The 16,167-nt window shown below is 44.5% G+C and overlaps 1 protein-coding gene across 1 annotated transcript in view; it reads left to right on the top strand.

Moving 5' to 3' along the window:
* Positions 1-14,236, top strand: part of DCUN1D1 (defective in cullin neddylation 1 domain containing 1) — a 14,509-nt gene extending 273 nt beyond the window's left edge. The window contains exons 2-7 of the mRNA XM_042820786.1: positions 7,203-7,419; positions 8,553-8,721; positions 9,272-9,402; positions 11,854-11,936; positions 12,169-12,265; positions 13,703-14,236. Of these exons, the coding sequence (XP_042676720.1) occupies positions 7,203-7,419; positions 8,553-8,721; positions 9,272-9,402; positions 11,854-11,936; positions 12,169-12,265; positions 13,703-13,782 (777 nt within the window). The 3' untranslated portion in view covers positions 13,783-14,236. The remainder of the gene's footprint in view (positions 1-7,202; positions 7,420-8,552; positions 8,722-9,271; positions 9,403-11,853; positions 11,937-12,168; positions 12,266-13,702) is intronic.
* The last annotated feature ends 1,931 nt before the right edge of the window (positions 14,237-16,167 follow it).

The following is a 16,167-nucleotide window of genomic DNA, read 5'->3' as shown; positions in this document are numbered from 1 at the left end:
GGGCTGGGCCGCCCTCGGCGGGACCGCGGAGGGGAGGCGGGAGGCCGGTACCGGGGGGCGGCCCGCGAGGTCCTCCGGGCCTCGGCTCGACCCGGGGCGGCTCGCCCGCGCTTTTCGGGCCGGGTCCGGCGCCTTCCTGCGGGCGGAGGGCCGCGGGAATGCCGGGCAGCGGCTCGGGCCGGGCGCGGGGAGCGGAGCGGGCCGGCGGGGACGGGACGAGCGGGGCTCCGCCAGGAGCGGGGCGGCGAGAGGCGCGCGGCGCGGGGGGAGCGCGGCTGTGCCGAGCCGGGGCGCGTTGCGGACTTTGGGGCTGCCCGCTTTGTGCGGCTCCCGCTCGTGTGAGCGCCCCGAGCGAGCACCGACCTATCCCGCATTTTCTCCGCATTGTTTTTCTCCTGATAGCTCGGGGTTTGCTGCAGGCTCACGCGCGGACTGACTTTGTCCCTTCCGCTCTGGAGGGAAACTGCAGCGATTGGAACAAAAATCGTCTATTTGTTTGCTTAAAGTAGAGATGATTATGTTCCCTATCCTTAAGTAAGAAGGCCTGCGGGTCTGCATTGGTTCTCGCGTGCAGAGCAGTCCCCCAAGAGAAGACATTATGGCCGTGCTTTAAGGCCGTTTGTGTGTACAGAGGTTGTACGGCTTTAGCTGCGTCTGCACGGCTGGAGCACTGCAACTTATCTCCTTGTAGATATTGGAGCTGCGTTGTCTTAGGGAAGGGAGGGGAGAAGCTCTGGGCACACTTATTGGTACTTATTGGCACAAGGGCACCTGATGCTGCAGTTTGTATTTTCCTGTTTTAAAAGCAAATTGGAAAAAATGAAAAATAAAAGGGACACCGCTAGCTGTTGGAGTTCTCTTGGCATAAAAACTTGCTTGACCAGGATTTAAATTAGTGGTGTGGTACATAGACCTCTAATAAACTTGTCGCTGTTACCAGTATAACTTCTAATTGGAAGTTTTATCTAGATTTTTTTTTTTTTTTTAATGGGAACTTGGAACTGAAGTTTGGTTAAAGTTCAGTCTGTAAAGGTGTCCTGTGGTAGTTCTGCAGTTCCTGGGACTGTCTCAAATAACACTTATCTGGTGATGTTACACTACTTTCATAAAGACTTTTTTTCCCCTAAAAATCTCCTAGAACTGACGGCATTACCCAGTGTAGGCATGCAGAATGTATGCACAGGATTCCAGCTGCGTATTCATTTATTCTTGGTTGGCTGTGTGGTTAGAAATTGAACAATGCTGTTGTAAGTGGCAAAGTTACAGAAACATTATGGCAATATAATAACAGGCCTGTTCTGCTGAAGAACATATTTTCATGAGAAATAGTGAGAAGTTCTGTCTGTGTAGCCTTGGAAGTGCCTACTTGAAGCAGCAGCAGGAATACTCCTCCCATCAGACATCCCCTGTCTGTTTGGTGTTGTTCTGCAGCGTGTAGCTGAGCACTACAGTTGTGGCCCCAAGCACAGCTGTTGGGCATTGCAAACAGGTACGCCCTGTGCTGTGCTTGCTGACTCCAGCCAGGTGAAAGGGTGACCTGCACACTGCAATGGGGTTAAATGACAGGCAGCAGCTTTTGTAAGTTGCAAATAGAGGTGCAGATTGAGTCTAGTGCCCAGGTGTAGGGCTCTACACCTACACTTGGTAGCTACAGGAAAAGCATGGAGACTTCTTCCCAGACATCTGAAACCTTTCCCAAAAGCACAAGGTGTAACATCCCAGTTTACCACCACTGTGCGCTGCTGCTCCGGCTTGTCTGTCCAGTGGCTCAGTGTGGTTTCTGGGACTGGGCTGCTCATCCAACACAGCCCCCTCTGCAGCACGGCTCCCTGTGACTTCTGCTCATCTGGCAGCACTGCCCTCCAGTGCTCCTGGCCCTGAGCCTTGCTGGTGTGCTGCAGCCACTGCTTTCAGGGCAGAAGTTTTGTGGCATCGTGGTGTCTTTGTCCACTAGGTGGAAGAGAGCCCTCATGGCAGCCTGGTAGTTAACTTCAGAAGAGGTGTTCAGCTGTGTGGCAATCGGGTGTGCTGCCCCAGCTGTGGCTGTGAGCAATCTGCCTCCATTTAAATTTGAGCTGGGCACCACCTGTGGTGGCAGTGGTCTTTTATTACTGCTTCAGCTCACGGGTCACAAGCAAAGAGCTGTACATCAGGACAGGGCTGCTAGCAGCAAGTGGATCTGTTGTGCTCTCCATCTTCCTTAAGGAGAGCTGCTAACATTGCTATTCTGAATGTTTGAATGGGTTTAGAGCTGTGTATGATACACAAGGTAAGCACATCAGTGTCTGTATGTCTATCTGGAGGCAGGCACTAGCCTTAACTCTGTTTATAGTATCTTTTGTATGGTTCAGTTTGTCCTCTCTGAAGAATAGTTCTGTGCTGATGAATACATAATTTGTTAAATACTTATTTTTCATTTTGAACTTCAGGTGACAGGAAGTCAAAGCTCTTGTAATACCAAATTTTAAACATCTGACGTTGTCTCCTATAATGTTGTTGTACTTCATCACATTGTTATGCAGTGTCTAACTCGGTGAGCTGTTCAGCTGGGCTTTTTTTTATGGTATATATTCATGTCTATGGCAGTTTGTTGGTATGAAACGTTGCCTTTTGGTTCTGTAGTGAAGCTCGTGGATTCTTGGCACTGTGTGTAGGACTGAGCAGCAGACAAGATGGTGCATGAGCTTGTTTCCTCTCCCAGCTCACGGAGAACCCTTTGAACTTAGGTGTAGGTTCTCTTCTAACGAGAGCCATGGAAATATTACAGGGGAATACAGACTGCTCTGAGAGCAAGGTGTGAAATTCATTACGTAGCTCTTGGTATTTAACTCATGTTTTGTGGTACTAGTGCAAATAGAAGGTATGAAAGTAGCTTCTGGTGGCTGAACAGAGCTTCTAACCTGGTCAGGGGTTAAGAATGCTGAACAGCTGACAGCTGTATTTTGTGCTTTTTTTTTTTTCCTCTTCAGAATTGCATTGGAAAAGCCCTGATTTGGGGTGTTTCCTTTACCTTTAGGTTATCTGAGGGTAACAGAGCCCTGGGACAGGCTGCCCTGAGGTCTTCTCTGGAGGCATTCAAAACCTGCCTGGACGTGATCCTGTGTGACCTCATCCAGGTGTTTGTGCTCTGGCAGGGCAATTGGATGAGGGGATCTTCTGAGGTCCCTTCCAATCGTTCTGTGATCATGAATTACCTTAAGGCACTACTGTAAGTGCTGTGTGCTTCTGGATAGCTCTGTGTTGCTCTTCTGTTTAATACTTTCTGCCTGTGTGCAAGTTCTACAATTATTTTATCCACTGAAAGAAATTCAGAGGGTGTAAAACGCAACTTAATTGTGCTGCTTGTGATTTTCCCCCTGGGTTTGATATGCTGACAGGCCTTGTACATGTTGGTTGCTTTTGTTCCACTGCAGGCAAGTGGATTCCACATCAGTGTGGAGATAGCAGCGTAAAGATCCGTGCTGGCCTTCTTTCCATGGCCTTTCTGTGGGAACATGCTGCTGTAGACAGTAAAATGTAATGGATGGCCACGTTTGTGCGTGTTAAGCAAAGTGTGGTTATTTGCTTTAATTGTTTATGTTGTTAACTTGGATTTAATGTGTTTTTACAGTGTACGTATGTCATTGCAGTTGGTGGATTAAAGTGCAATTTAGTGTGTTCATAGACTTGTGGCAGAAATAAGTTGTAATTAACCTTTGTTTCCTTATCAGACAAGCTAAAATACTCAGTTTTGCCTTGTAATCTTTAGCCTTGGATTTGCAGGCAGTAAACAGGTTATTTGCAGGCATCCCAGGTGTCCCTTTGATGGATTTAGCGCAGTGTGGAGTGATTCTGTGATTCAGATGCAGGATGGAGGAATATTCCCTTGACCAGTAATGTCATTAGTGCACCGAGACGCCAGAAGTGACAGCCCTGGCTGCAAGGCCTTGTGTGCACTAACATGTTCTTCTCGGTGTGGACTGAAGTTGTTCGCTGCTTGAGCCGACATCGCTGGTGTCCTCTGAAAGTGCTCGGGTGCTTCCCACAGCCCAGCACAGTGCTGGGGTTGAAATGCAGTTAGGGGAGAAGCCTGGGCTTCGTGGAGATTGATGCTATTTTAGACAAGGCTTTTACCTGTCACGTGCATGAGAACCTAACAGGCTTTTCTTTGAGTCCAGGCTGAAACAAAAGCGCAGATGTCGCGTCACTCACATTCCTGCAGCTCGGGAGAAGCAGTGAGGGGCAGGCACTGCCAGCAGCAGCTGGGGCGGGGGGCACGAGGCAGGCCTTGTTACTTATGGGGACTGAATGCTTTTCCAGGGTGTGGGGCAGGGACACCTCAGCCTGGCTGCACACTGCTTGTCTGGCAGCCATGTGAAGCCTTTGAGCAAAGTCCGAGAAGAGCAATTTACAGGAATCCCAGGGCTCTGCGGGCCCAGTGCTGTGGGATGGGCTGGTGTTGTTTCCTAGGAGCCCTCATGGTGTGTGCTCTGTGTGCTCCAGCTGAGGTGTCTGCAAACAGAGTACTGGAGACGAGGAAAGGAACCGTGTAATCAGGGCTGGCAGATCAGGGCTAGCATTTGATTTTGCCTGGAATGGGCAAACGGACTGCCCAGGATGGAGGGAGCTCGTGTCACAGTGACATCCTCGTTGTACAAAGCAGCATGCTACCACAAAGGTGTTGGCAGGCTGGCTAAGCTGAATCCTTCCTCCAGCCTTACCCCAAGGGGTGAGACAATAGGAGATGTATTGTGTTTGTTTTCTGTTGGCTTTTGCTTGCCTGTTTTAGCAAGAAACATATCTGTGAAGTGAAAACGTCTTCCCTTTTAATTGGTATTAAAGTTGAGATATCCTGAGTGCACTGCATTGCATTAGAGTATGAACAACTGCTGTGTGAGATATTTGTTCCTGATGACTGCCAGAACGAGGGTTATTGGTGCCTGTGGCTTCTGTCCTGCTCATTTAACGCAGTCATACCGTCAGAACTCGGCTTCTGGAAATAGCCCTGAGAGGTGCAGGGGGCTGGAGACACATTCCCACCCAAAGTGAGGGGTTTTGGTGATGAAAGAAGAGCTGTAATGGGGTAATAAAAACTCAGCGGTAATTCCATCTCTTGGTGTCCTGCGGAAGGCTTCCAAGAGCTGTCCTGTCACTGGGATGTGAGCATCTCACCTGTGCTGGCAGGCTGCTGGGGAAGCACTCAGCACATGGCAGGAGCTTGGGGGCTGCACCAAAAGTCAACGCCTGTTTGGCCTGTAAAAATAGCTATTCCAGAAAAAGAGCAACGTCTGCAAAGTGTGATTTATTGCATCTTAAAATATTAGGACATGCTGTGTGCTGTTGTGTTGTTAGCTGCTCGGTTCATTCCGTGTTCTTTTTAGAACAGCTCTGTGGTGTTACTGTCACTTAGGGAACCCTGGGCATGGGAAGATTTTGTGTATAAATAGGTTTTGGTCAGTATTGCAGAACAGGTTTGATCCAGTCTTCCTTCTCATGTTGGCCTTTGTGGAGTGGTGTTTGTGCTGAGCTCTGGCAGAGCGACTCCAACCTTTCTGCTGTCCCTGGTTCATCCCTGCAGGAGCGGGGCAGAACAAAGCTGCTTTCTGCACGTGGTACAGAATAGTGGTGCTGTCTGTAGTTATGTGTGCATATCCAAAGGAAAAAAAAAAGGAAGAAAGCTAGTGATTAAAGGCATCAGCTTTCTCAAAAGAAAGGAAGCCCGTAGTGCAGGGCTGCAGCAGGCTGGCTGTGTGGAGCTCGTGTAGGGAAGCTGCTAATTGGTACGGGCAGCGGCCCTGAGATGGTTTGATCTTCATTTGGGATTGTATTCATGGTTCATTTTCATCTGCCTGAATTTACAGTACATTTTAAATACTGCGACCAAGGATGCATTCATCGTGCCCAAAAGTCATCGTGTGGGGCTCATCAGCAGCGTTGTGTTGGTCGTGCAGTTTGGGCTGTGGACTGGGGGGTGCTGTGAGGTCAGTGCTGTGCCTGAGGATCTGAGCTCCAGCCACAGTGTGTGCCCAAAGGGCTGCGTGGAAACTGACAGAAAGAAGCACTGCGGTGTCACAAGGAGTGCAGTCTGACGGTGTGTTGCAGGGTGCAGAACATGGGCTGGAGCTTCCGACAAGCGTTGTAGGCACAGGGATGCTTTGGCTTGGGAACAGATTTCTTGTGTTTTCTAGGTTGTTTTTTTTTTTTTTAGGAGACCCTATTAGTCTTTTTAGCATATTGTGTGGGCATTTATTTATTAGAAAAGGTGTTTTTGGCTAGTTTTACTCTAAAGCTGATGCCTTAACTACTCTAATGAATAGCAGCACTGCTATTCACTGTCATCAGGCAGAAAACACTTGATTGTGAGCTTATCATCTATGCTCTCAAGCTGGAGTTCATGTCTTCCAATGGTGGTGTGATTGGGGGCTGATGGCTCTTTGAGCTCCAGCTCTCTCTTCTCCTGAAGCATTCCTGCTGTGGCTGAGAGTTCATAGCTTCTGGGGTGCAGTTTTTCCCTCTTTTTTAACCTTTGCTCCTGAGAAGAAGTCTTGCACTGGGGAATTACAATAATGGAAGGAAGATATAAATCTGCACAGAGCATAATGTGATCTGTGTGTGTGTGCAGAGTAGGACGTGCAGTCCTGGCTTGAGAAGTCAAACCTTGCTCATTAGGGGTCTTTCTGCTTTGAATGTGTTGTGAACTTCAGGACTGAAATTGGCTTTAGTGCAAGAGCTGCAAGATTGCTTTCTCGCCATCAGCCCTTGGCTTTGTGTAACTCCCCTCTTGGAAATACTGTGTGTATTTATATGAATTGGTTTAAACAGAAACGTGTCCCTGCTTACAGCTGGATGGGAGTTTGCTGTGCCCTGGTGTGCAGAACACCCATCTTTAACTTCTTTCATTTCTTTGCCAGTATGGTTTCTATAATGTTTAAACACAGATGTGTTCCAATGTAAATTACCTAGAAGACAGGTAAGTCTGAATATATGCTGTTAAAAACATCCTTCGGTGCCCTGAACTATTGTACACACTGCAGTAAGAACGCAGCCCTGCTGCTGAAGTCTGACTGTACCGGGATGCTTAGCAAACTGGTTGCATGCAAAATGAAATCTCTAAGTCAGTCAGTCTCACTGCCAGGCAAAATTCTAATGGGCAGTGAATGAATGGTACTGATGTTTTCTTCTGTTCAAACATTTCTAGCTTCTGTGTTGTCTCTTTTTGCTAGAACAAGTTGAAATCATCGCAGAAGGATAAAGTGCGTCAGTTCATGGTCTTCACACAATCGAGTGAAAAGACAGCAGTGAGTTGTCTGTCCCAGAATGACTGGAAGCTGGACGTTGCAACAGACAACTTCTTCCAAAATCCTGAACTTTATATACGAGAGAGTGTTAAAGGATCACTGGACAGAAAGAAGTTAGAACAACTATATAACAGATACAAAGGTGAGTGCCTCATTCCTCACTGTGTGTTATTAATCGTGGTGTGTAAGTTGGAAGGGAAGTACGTGTGGTTCCTGCTTTGCAAAGATGACATGAAGTTGCTTTATGTACCCTAAATGTATATCCATGTGTACAAGGAGAGCATCTGGAACTGTGTGTTCAGTGAGTACCTGCAGTGGTTAACGTGGATTTATTCCTTCTGGGGACACGTATTGCTCGGCTCTCATTCCTGGCATAGAGAAAGGCTGCGTACCAATGACCACTGACAGATTCTACCTTTAAATTTTATCAGCTTTTGACTTCTATCAGTGTTACAAACAGAGCAGAAAATAGTGGGTTTTTTTTTTGTTTTTTTTTTTTTAATGCTATACAGACAGTGTTCAGCTGGTAGTATCCCACCAAAATATTAAGGTGAATTCAAAACAGTGGAACACTTAGGAGAGCTATAACTGACTGCTGCTATGTTTTCTGTCAGTTTTTGTGTGTGTGCATAATCCAAACACCTCAGTTTCCCTCAAGTCTTTGTCAGCTTGCATCAGTAGATTTTTGTTAGTGCACTTGAAATGTGAGCATCTCACCTCCAGACCAGATGTTGAGTCCTTTGTGGACAGAGGAGTGTGCGTGGCTGACCTGCAGTCGTAACGGGGCAGTGTGACTCTCCTCTTGGAGGTTACCTTGGCCAATCTCATGCATGGTGGTGATGCCAGAGGATGCATAATGCTTGGTACAGTATGGGGAGGTTTGGTAATTGTTTCAGAACAGCTTATGAATGGGCACTGCAGAATTGGTTATGATAGTTCCCAAAGACACCAATGATTGAGGCACTGGTGGGGAAGGACTGCTGTTCTCTCTCTGGGATGAGTCAGTGTCATCTGCAGAAACCAAATGTATGTGGTGCTTTTGTCTCAATAAAATCAAATGAGTTTCGTTGTATGGGAAGCTCTATTGTTGAAACTTCTTCAAATGTTAAGGCTTCAGTGTTGAAAATAAGAAACTAACCTTGCTTTTCAAATGTTTGCTTCTAAGAGCGTATCTTGGCAACCTTGAAAGCGTTTGCTCTTCTTAGACCCTTGTTGAGTAAATGAACTATTTCAAAAGTCTCTGTATTTTCTGACACTTATTTCTATATCCTGAAGATCCTCAAGATGAAAATAAAATTGGTATAGATGGTATACAGCAGTTTTGTGATGATCTAGCCCTTGATCCAGCCAGCATTACTGTACTCATCATTGCATGGAAGTTCCGAGCTGCAACGCAGTGTGAATTTTCAAAGCTGGAATTCATGGATGGAATGACTGAGCTAGGGTAAGTGTGCAGTGTTGGGTGCTGAGTGTGACCCAGGGCCAATGCTGGATGGCACAGTCCTCTTCTGAAGCATTCAGAGTCCCGTTGTCCTCTTTGACTTCAGGGGTTTTCAGAGTCTGGCATCACTTGTCTGCCTCTGTAGAGATGCGTCTGGTGTCGGAGCACTGGCAGCTTAGTGACCAGGAGAGGAAGGGGGCATTAATGAGTGCTCCTTGCCTTGGTTGTGTGATGTGGCTGCCACAGTTATTTACATAGGGAAAGCAAGGGCATTGGCCAGCTGTGCAGCATACCTGAGTTTTGTCTGCATGATGTGAATGCAGTAATCTTTATCACATCTTGTGGATTATCATGTGCAGTGGGCAGTGTGAAGAAGTAACAACAAAGGAATGAAATAGTGCTCTAATCACAGACCAGTGATTAGATAAATCAGGCTTCTTGATTTTTGTTTTGATAACTGTATTCCACAGTGATGTTATAAAAGACTCTTAACATTGTATCTCTTATGTTATAGCAAAATCAATAATACACAAGTGTGCTTTTTAAAATGCAGGTGTGACAGCATAGAAAAACTAAAGGCTCAGATTCCTAAAATGGAACAGGAGTTAAAAGAGCCGGGAAGATTTAAGGATTTTTATCAGTTTACTTTCAACTTTGCAAAGAATCCAGGACAGAAAGGTTTAGGTATGTATTCTTAATCATAAATGTTTGTGCATGGAATGTGGGATGACTGATGAAAGCAGTGCTGTGATTCAGTGAGGCTGAATGCTAACCACCTTTGGGATGAAGTGCAGCTCATTATGTGAAAGATGGATGTCAGTGTCAGATCTTTGAGCTGACAGAAATATCTGCATAATTAATATAGACTACAAAATTATACGAGAGGGTTTATTCTCTCATGGAGTATGTGGAATTCTCAGTGAGCACAAAGGAGTGTGATCTCACATTAAAGTCGTAATTACATCATTTAGAATTTGCAGCACTAAACAAAGTAATTCAGTTTTCACTTATAGAGTAAACTTAACCTGTAAAACTGATTTCCATATAAATGCACTTGTGTGGAGTCTCCTGCTATGCCAAAATGCATGCAAATATCTTTGCAAAGTAGAATTTGCATAGTGCAAGTAGATCTCTGCGTCCTGGGCTTGGTGCCTTTGGTGCTGCTGTGCCCTTGGTGCTTCCCTACCACCCTTCCTCCGTTCAATGAATGAACTGACCAGGCAGCGTTGTTTTTCTCATTACATAAGAGGTAAAGTAGAAAGATTGCTTAGTAAAAGTCATTTGGGGTGAAAAAGCCCAACACCGACCTGAGTAAATGAGCAGACTGCAAATCTGTCTCCTCCAAACTGCAAAAAGAAAGGGACAAAATTATCTTTCCAGCAGTAATGTTAGCCAACCAGAATGCACGTCTGTGTTGGTGCGGAGGTGTTGGCTATAACCAGTATTTCTGGGCTCTGTGGCCATCAACTTCTTACCTTAAGTGTTGTACTGTTGAGAGGAAATACAGTACTGAGAGCCCAGCAGGTTCTTCCTTAGCAGTAAATGTGTTTTTGTCTGTAATGAAAGATGTCCCTGACCAGCCTGCTTTAACTGAAGGCTAAATTGCTTGGTTTTGCAGTCAAATCTTCTGCTAAAGGCAGACATTCCTCGCCTCATGTGCTGTCACTCTCAGGTAGAATGTATTCAGTGACTGTTTGGACGTCTGCTTAATTTGTATCTGCTCCTTGAGCCCCATGGCTGAAGCCTTTAGTGTGGGATCATACCCCATGCAGCTGATGCTCTGCAGATTTTATTCATTACTTTGGTCAGAAAGCTTTATAATGTGGTTATACATTAACTTTTAACGCATAAACTCTTAATATCAAAGATGTTAGCAGTTCAGGAGCTCTCCCAGACACCTTCTGTTTGCCCTGCAGCAATGCAGAGTTCATTCTCTGTTTTGCTTGCTGTTGCTTTTAGCTCTGAGGTCCGCCTCCCTGTTTGTGTGTTTGGTTGTGAAGTAGTTGGGGGTCGGGAGAGAAGGGGGTGGTTTTTGTTTTGCTTCTGGATTGAGCTGTGGCTTATTGCTTTGTCCAGAGGTGCAGCTGCTCATGTGCCTCTTCTCTCCTCTCCCACAGGAGGACTGTTTATGTTAGAATAGATAAGATGTGCTGCAAAAAGCTCTAAGAGCTCCTGTGACAGGCAGGGTCTCTTAGGCAGCATTCTGTAGTTATTTTGATAACCACATGGATACTGAATGCAGTTAAGATCAGTGTTTTGTTACACACTGCAGAGATCCTCATTAATTCCTGGTAGAGGAGATCGCGATAGGTAGCACTGCGGAGCTGTCACGCTTCTTATTTAAGCAGCTAACTCATCACTGTGTGTCTGACAAACAGGGCAGTGTGTCAGTTCGGCCTTCTGCAAATCCCAGCGAGGCTGCCCAGCCCTGCCAGGAGCGGCAGTGCGTCTCACTGCTGTGCGCTCGCAGCGCCCACTGCTGGCAGCAGCGTGCAGTTGCCCGGTAGGCAGCGCGTTGTTGCTGTTCCTGAATGCTTGTCGGCTTTCTCAGTCGCTCTGAGAAACGGATTCAAAACCAGTGAGAACTTCAGAGGATGCTGAAATGCACAAATTGAGACTTTGGTACTCAAACAGTTTTTCAAAGAGAAATCCGACTGCAGAAATGAACACTCAATAAAGCCATGTTACAGAGCCAGCACCGCTAACGGTGACGCTCTGAAAATGAAACCATGAAAAGGCAATTGAACATAGATTGTATTTATATGTAAGTAAAACAAACCCACTCATACTCTGAAATACTGCATTTATTTAATTTCTGAGACACATATCTCACCGAATTGTCCCTAAGGTACAGCCAGGCAGCAAAAAGCATTTGAAATAGCCTTGTGTTCTGGATGTGTTAAACACAAATGTGGGCAGTTTTCAGTCCTATGTTGAAGTGGCAGCATTGAAATCTGTACTGTATTTGTATGACAATTCCACGTATGGCTCTCTTCCATAGAAGATCCATGGGTATGTTTGCATTAGATTCATCTTTGAACCTTCATGACTGTGCAGTTCATCTTAGTTGAGATGCCTGTTGAGGTGATGTATTGAAGTGCATATGTCTAAGAGTAATATATTTTAATATTACAGATTTAGAAATGGCCATTGCCTACTGGAATTTAGTACTTAATGGAAGATTTAAATTTCTAGACTTGTGGAACAAATTTTTGTTGGTAAGTTTAAACCTTTACAAAAACTGGACTGCAGTAATTTCCAAACCTGGAAGATAAATGTGTTTCTGTTGTTGATGCAATGAATGGGCTGTTCTGACACAGACCCCAGCTACTGCGCTTCATAGTGCATGCAGGGGAGTTATGTTCTGGGAGAGTAAAAAAGGTTCTGTGTACAGATTCTTAATGTGTTTTTTTTTGTGTGTGTGTGTAAATTTTCCATCCCTACAAACAGGAGCATCATAAAAGATCAATACCTAAGGATACCTGGAACCTCCTTCTAGACTTTAGTACAATGATAGCAGATGATATGTCAAACTATGATGAGGAAGGTAACAATTTCTATTTTCTTTCATTAACTTCTGTCTTACGTTACACTTATTTCTGTGTGTCTGCTTTGACACAGCTGTCTAACAGCAGTGGAATTAGAAGATCACTGGTGATCTAAAGTCCAGTTAGAGCTGCCTAATGCATGTTGTTATCATCTGTTTACTGCAGCTTCAAAGAAAGAAAGGCTGATGTTTTCTTAAACTTGGTTTATTTTTTCCTTCTTAGCTCAGATGTTAATTTGCTCGTGAGGACAGCCCTTCATCTGTCCATTTTAAAACATGGGTTCTCTGCCAGTGCATTTTTTGGCATCTTCAACCAAGTAACGGATTGGGTGGGCTGTGCATTTCCTTGTAGATAATGCATTTCTTAGCCTAGAATACATTCAAAGTTTGATTATTTTGGTTTGCATCAAGATCAGACGTAACAATGTGAAGCTGGCTGCAATACAGCAGTCACTGAACAGAAGTTATTCCTGCACCATGTGTTTCTTGTAAACTTTTGTATTGATCTTTCCTCTTTCAATCCATCTGCAGCCAAAAACTGCTAATTACCATCAGTCCTTGGTGGCAGATCAGTCACTGAGTGGAGGAAACTGAACTTCTTGTACTTTCAGAGCAGTGGGGAGCAAACTTCTACAACTTGAATAACTTTGGACACTTTTCATTCCCTTTTCATTAAGCAAACTGGCTGCTGCCAACCATAAGTCAGTGTGGTTTTGGAAAGCTAAAGGCAGAAAAACATGTTCTAGTTATTTGGGGTAAAAATATTTCCAGGGCAGGAGCTCAAGCACCCACCTTTACTTTAACCTTTATGGGACTGTGGTGCACAGGAGTGGTGGTGGCAGCTCTTTAGATATCACTACCTGTAACATGCTAGATGTTGATGTGCATTTTAACTACCTCATGATAAGGAGTATGGAAATGTAGTGCCATGGCAGTGTAATACCAGTTTCTAGGCCATCACAGTGCGTTTTGTTGGCTTTGGGTATGGCCCCATGCGCTGATTCTAACAGGTGTGCTTTTTATTCCTGCAAAATCACAGGGTGAGCTGCATGTGCTGGCTGCAGCTTACAGCATGGGCTGCCCCATGCAGTGCGCAGGGGTTTGCAAGCAGCTCCTGCCACCCTGGATCATCACGTTGGAGTTACTGTCCCAACAACAGACAGTTTTAAGCTGGAACTTTTAGTTTGCCCAGGAGGATTAAGGCAGTTATCACTCTTGAGGGGGATTTCTATCAGCAGGGTCTAAGGAAGGCAGAAATCTGTAACCAGCGTTTACATTTCAAGCAAGGAAGCCAAATAATATTTTTTTGCTTGAAACTATTTAAGACCGGAATGTAAATAAATTCTTCAGATCCAAAGCTTTAAAAGAAAGAAAGCCTGTGTCAAACTGATTTCTTATGCTTTGGTCCTCCTTTTTTCTTCTTTTTTTTTCTTTTAGGGGCATGGCCAGTTCTTATTGATGACTTTGTGGAATTTGCACGCCCTCAAATTGCTGGGACAAAAAGTACAACAGTGTAGCACTAAAGGACCCTTATAGAGTGTACATAGTCTGTACAAATACCTGAAATGGAAAATTGCACAGTCAATTTCTGCTGGCTGGACTGAACTGAAGATCAATCCTCACAATGTGGCTGAGGGTTGAGACAAACCTTTAAGGATACATCATGGACCATATCGTAATTCATCCTTCTACTGGTGGTTTGGGCTTTTCTTCTAGTCTGGACCACTGCTGCCCGTTAAAATTCCAACATTGTGGATTTCATCATGGATGATGATTTTGTTTCTGGACTGCCCAAGTTTCAGCTCCCATAAGTCCGAGCAGCTTTATAATGATTTTGAGGTTTCTGGTTTTGCATAAAGCACAATGCTGGTCATCATCACACGACTGTTGTATGGCATCTGAATTACACAGCTCAACATCAGAAGAGTTTCTAAAGGAATCCTTAAATATACACTTGGGGCTAGTTGCAAAGACAGTCTTGATAGCACTTCCTTTAAGAGTGATATATTTAAGTGTACTGGGTCTGATTTTGCTTTTTTAATTAAATTTTTTTTTTCCCTTTTCTGGAAAACTGCAGGTATCGTCTAAGTGAGTGTGAGCGTCTGGTAATAAGAGTTACAAAAGAACCAGGAAAGCTTCAGGTTGTTGATACTGGGCTGTCTGGGTGCCTGTCTGCATTACTTGATTGTACATCAGCTGCCCCTGAGAACAGTTGAAGTATGACACAACTCCTGTGTGCTTACAGCAGCTGTGCTGGGTGTTACAGACGGCCTTTGGTGAGATGAGCTGTGTGTGTAAGGGTAGATTCTAAGATTCTTTAGGTTGTCATCTAAGGAAATGGATTTTGTTGCAGTTCTGAAGTGCTTCTGTCACACAAAAGCTTTCTCGTTGCTGTGGAAATCTAAAACTAATCTAAATCTAATATGCTGAATTTGTGTCTTAACGTTTGCAGCACAAAGGCAAACACAGTATTTCAAATTCAGGCATGGAGCTTTCATGCTTGAGGTGTGAGGAAGCAAACGGCCCTGTTATAATGAGAAGATGGTGAGTTTGATATGAAACCTGGTTTTGAAACCATTACTCTGAGAAGCAAGTTGAATCTTCATCATGTAGAGGTACTGCCGCTATGGATGACGCCGATTTTTATTTTGTTGAGCTTTCCTTAAACGGACATTTCACTGTGGTTGCCAAATATAGAAAAGAAGTGTAAAGCATGTCCAGACACAGATCAGATATAAACTACTACACTGGCTTTGTTTCCTTAAGTTATTTTGTTGGTTCATCACTACTTCTCGTTGTCTTACTGCGTTTAATTAAACCAAGTTCCTTTTGTTCAGAACAGGTGTTATGGGATGCAATCCTTTATTTGTAACGTTACAAGAGAGCTCATGCCCTGCTGTTGTGCTAAACATGATCTACTGCCGAGTTGTTACTGGGGAAGAGATGTTCTCTTGAGATCAGTTCTGCTCTGTAAAAGCGAGGTGGAAAATACAAAGCTCCGGGAAAGCAGAAGCCTTAGTTGCCATTAAGGTCAGAGGTGAGAGTCCATGTGCTGAGCAGTCCCACGGTAAGGCCGCACTTCTGAAATAGTAACTGGTACTTGCAGTAAGCAGCAGAACACTTGTGTGCGGATGCTAAAAGTATTTTAGGGGGAAAAAAAAAAGAAGAGAGGAAAAAAAAAAAGGCTATAAGATTGCTGAAAATGTTTGTTTCTGTTCTGTGAGGTTTGACCACAAGGCTCGCTCCCCTCACAGCAGTGCCCTTTGCAAACCCATCTGTGCATTTATTTCCAGAATCCGGTTCCGCAGAACCATTGCAGACTTTCTCCAGCTACTGGAATTGGCTATGCCAAAAAAATGTGTGTTTTGCTGCTTTCACTATTTCCTTTTTAAATTTTGTGTAAATATAAACGGGGACTTGAGATTAGGGGTGGGGTGTGTGTGGAAAAAGCTCTACAAGGTATCTATGCGTGCTGTTTTCTGTCTTGAGGGTTCTGGTACAGTTTGAGGTTGATTTGTTCGTACGCTGTGTCTGGGATGAGAACCAACTGTTTTTGTCCCAGGACAGACTTGTCCCTCAAAAGAAGTCTGACGTGGGGTAGTGGCATAATGCTGTGCTGTTTTAAAGAATATTCCTTTTGAATGCAAAATCTTTTCAACAAAATAGTGTTGTCATCAGTTTGGTACTATGTGCTTATAATTACTGTGTAATTATAAAGAAATACATAAAACTTTGAGTAATTATGTTGCAGAAAAAGGTTATTTGTGCTATGATGGCATCTTAAAGAGTTTTTCAAAAAACACTGATTTAACAGGGTGTTGTTCTAAGGACAAAATGCCTGGTGAGAGAATATTTTGTACTGAAAAGTGCTCAGATACGGCCATGTGGTTTTTTTGTTCCTT

Source organism: Centrocercus urophasianus, unplaced genomic scaffold (genome assembly GCF_019232065.1).
Source record: "Centrocercus urophasianus isolate 14NV4802_14NV808 unplaced genomic scaffold, USGS_Curo_1.0 seq_19, whole genome shotgun sequence".
NCBI lineage: Eukaryota > Metazoa > Chordata > Aves > Galliformes > Phasianidae > Centrocercus > Centrocercus urophasianus.
Note: the sequence above shows the minus strand (reverse complement) of the source record. Positions and strands in the feature narration are given on the sequence as shown.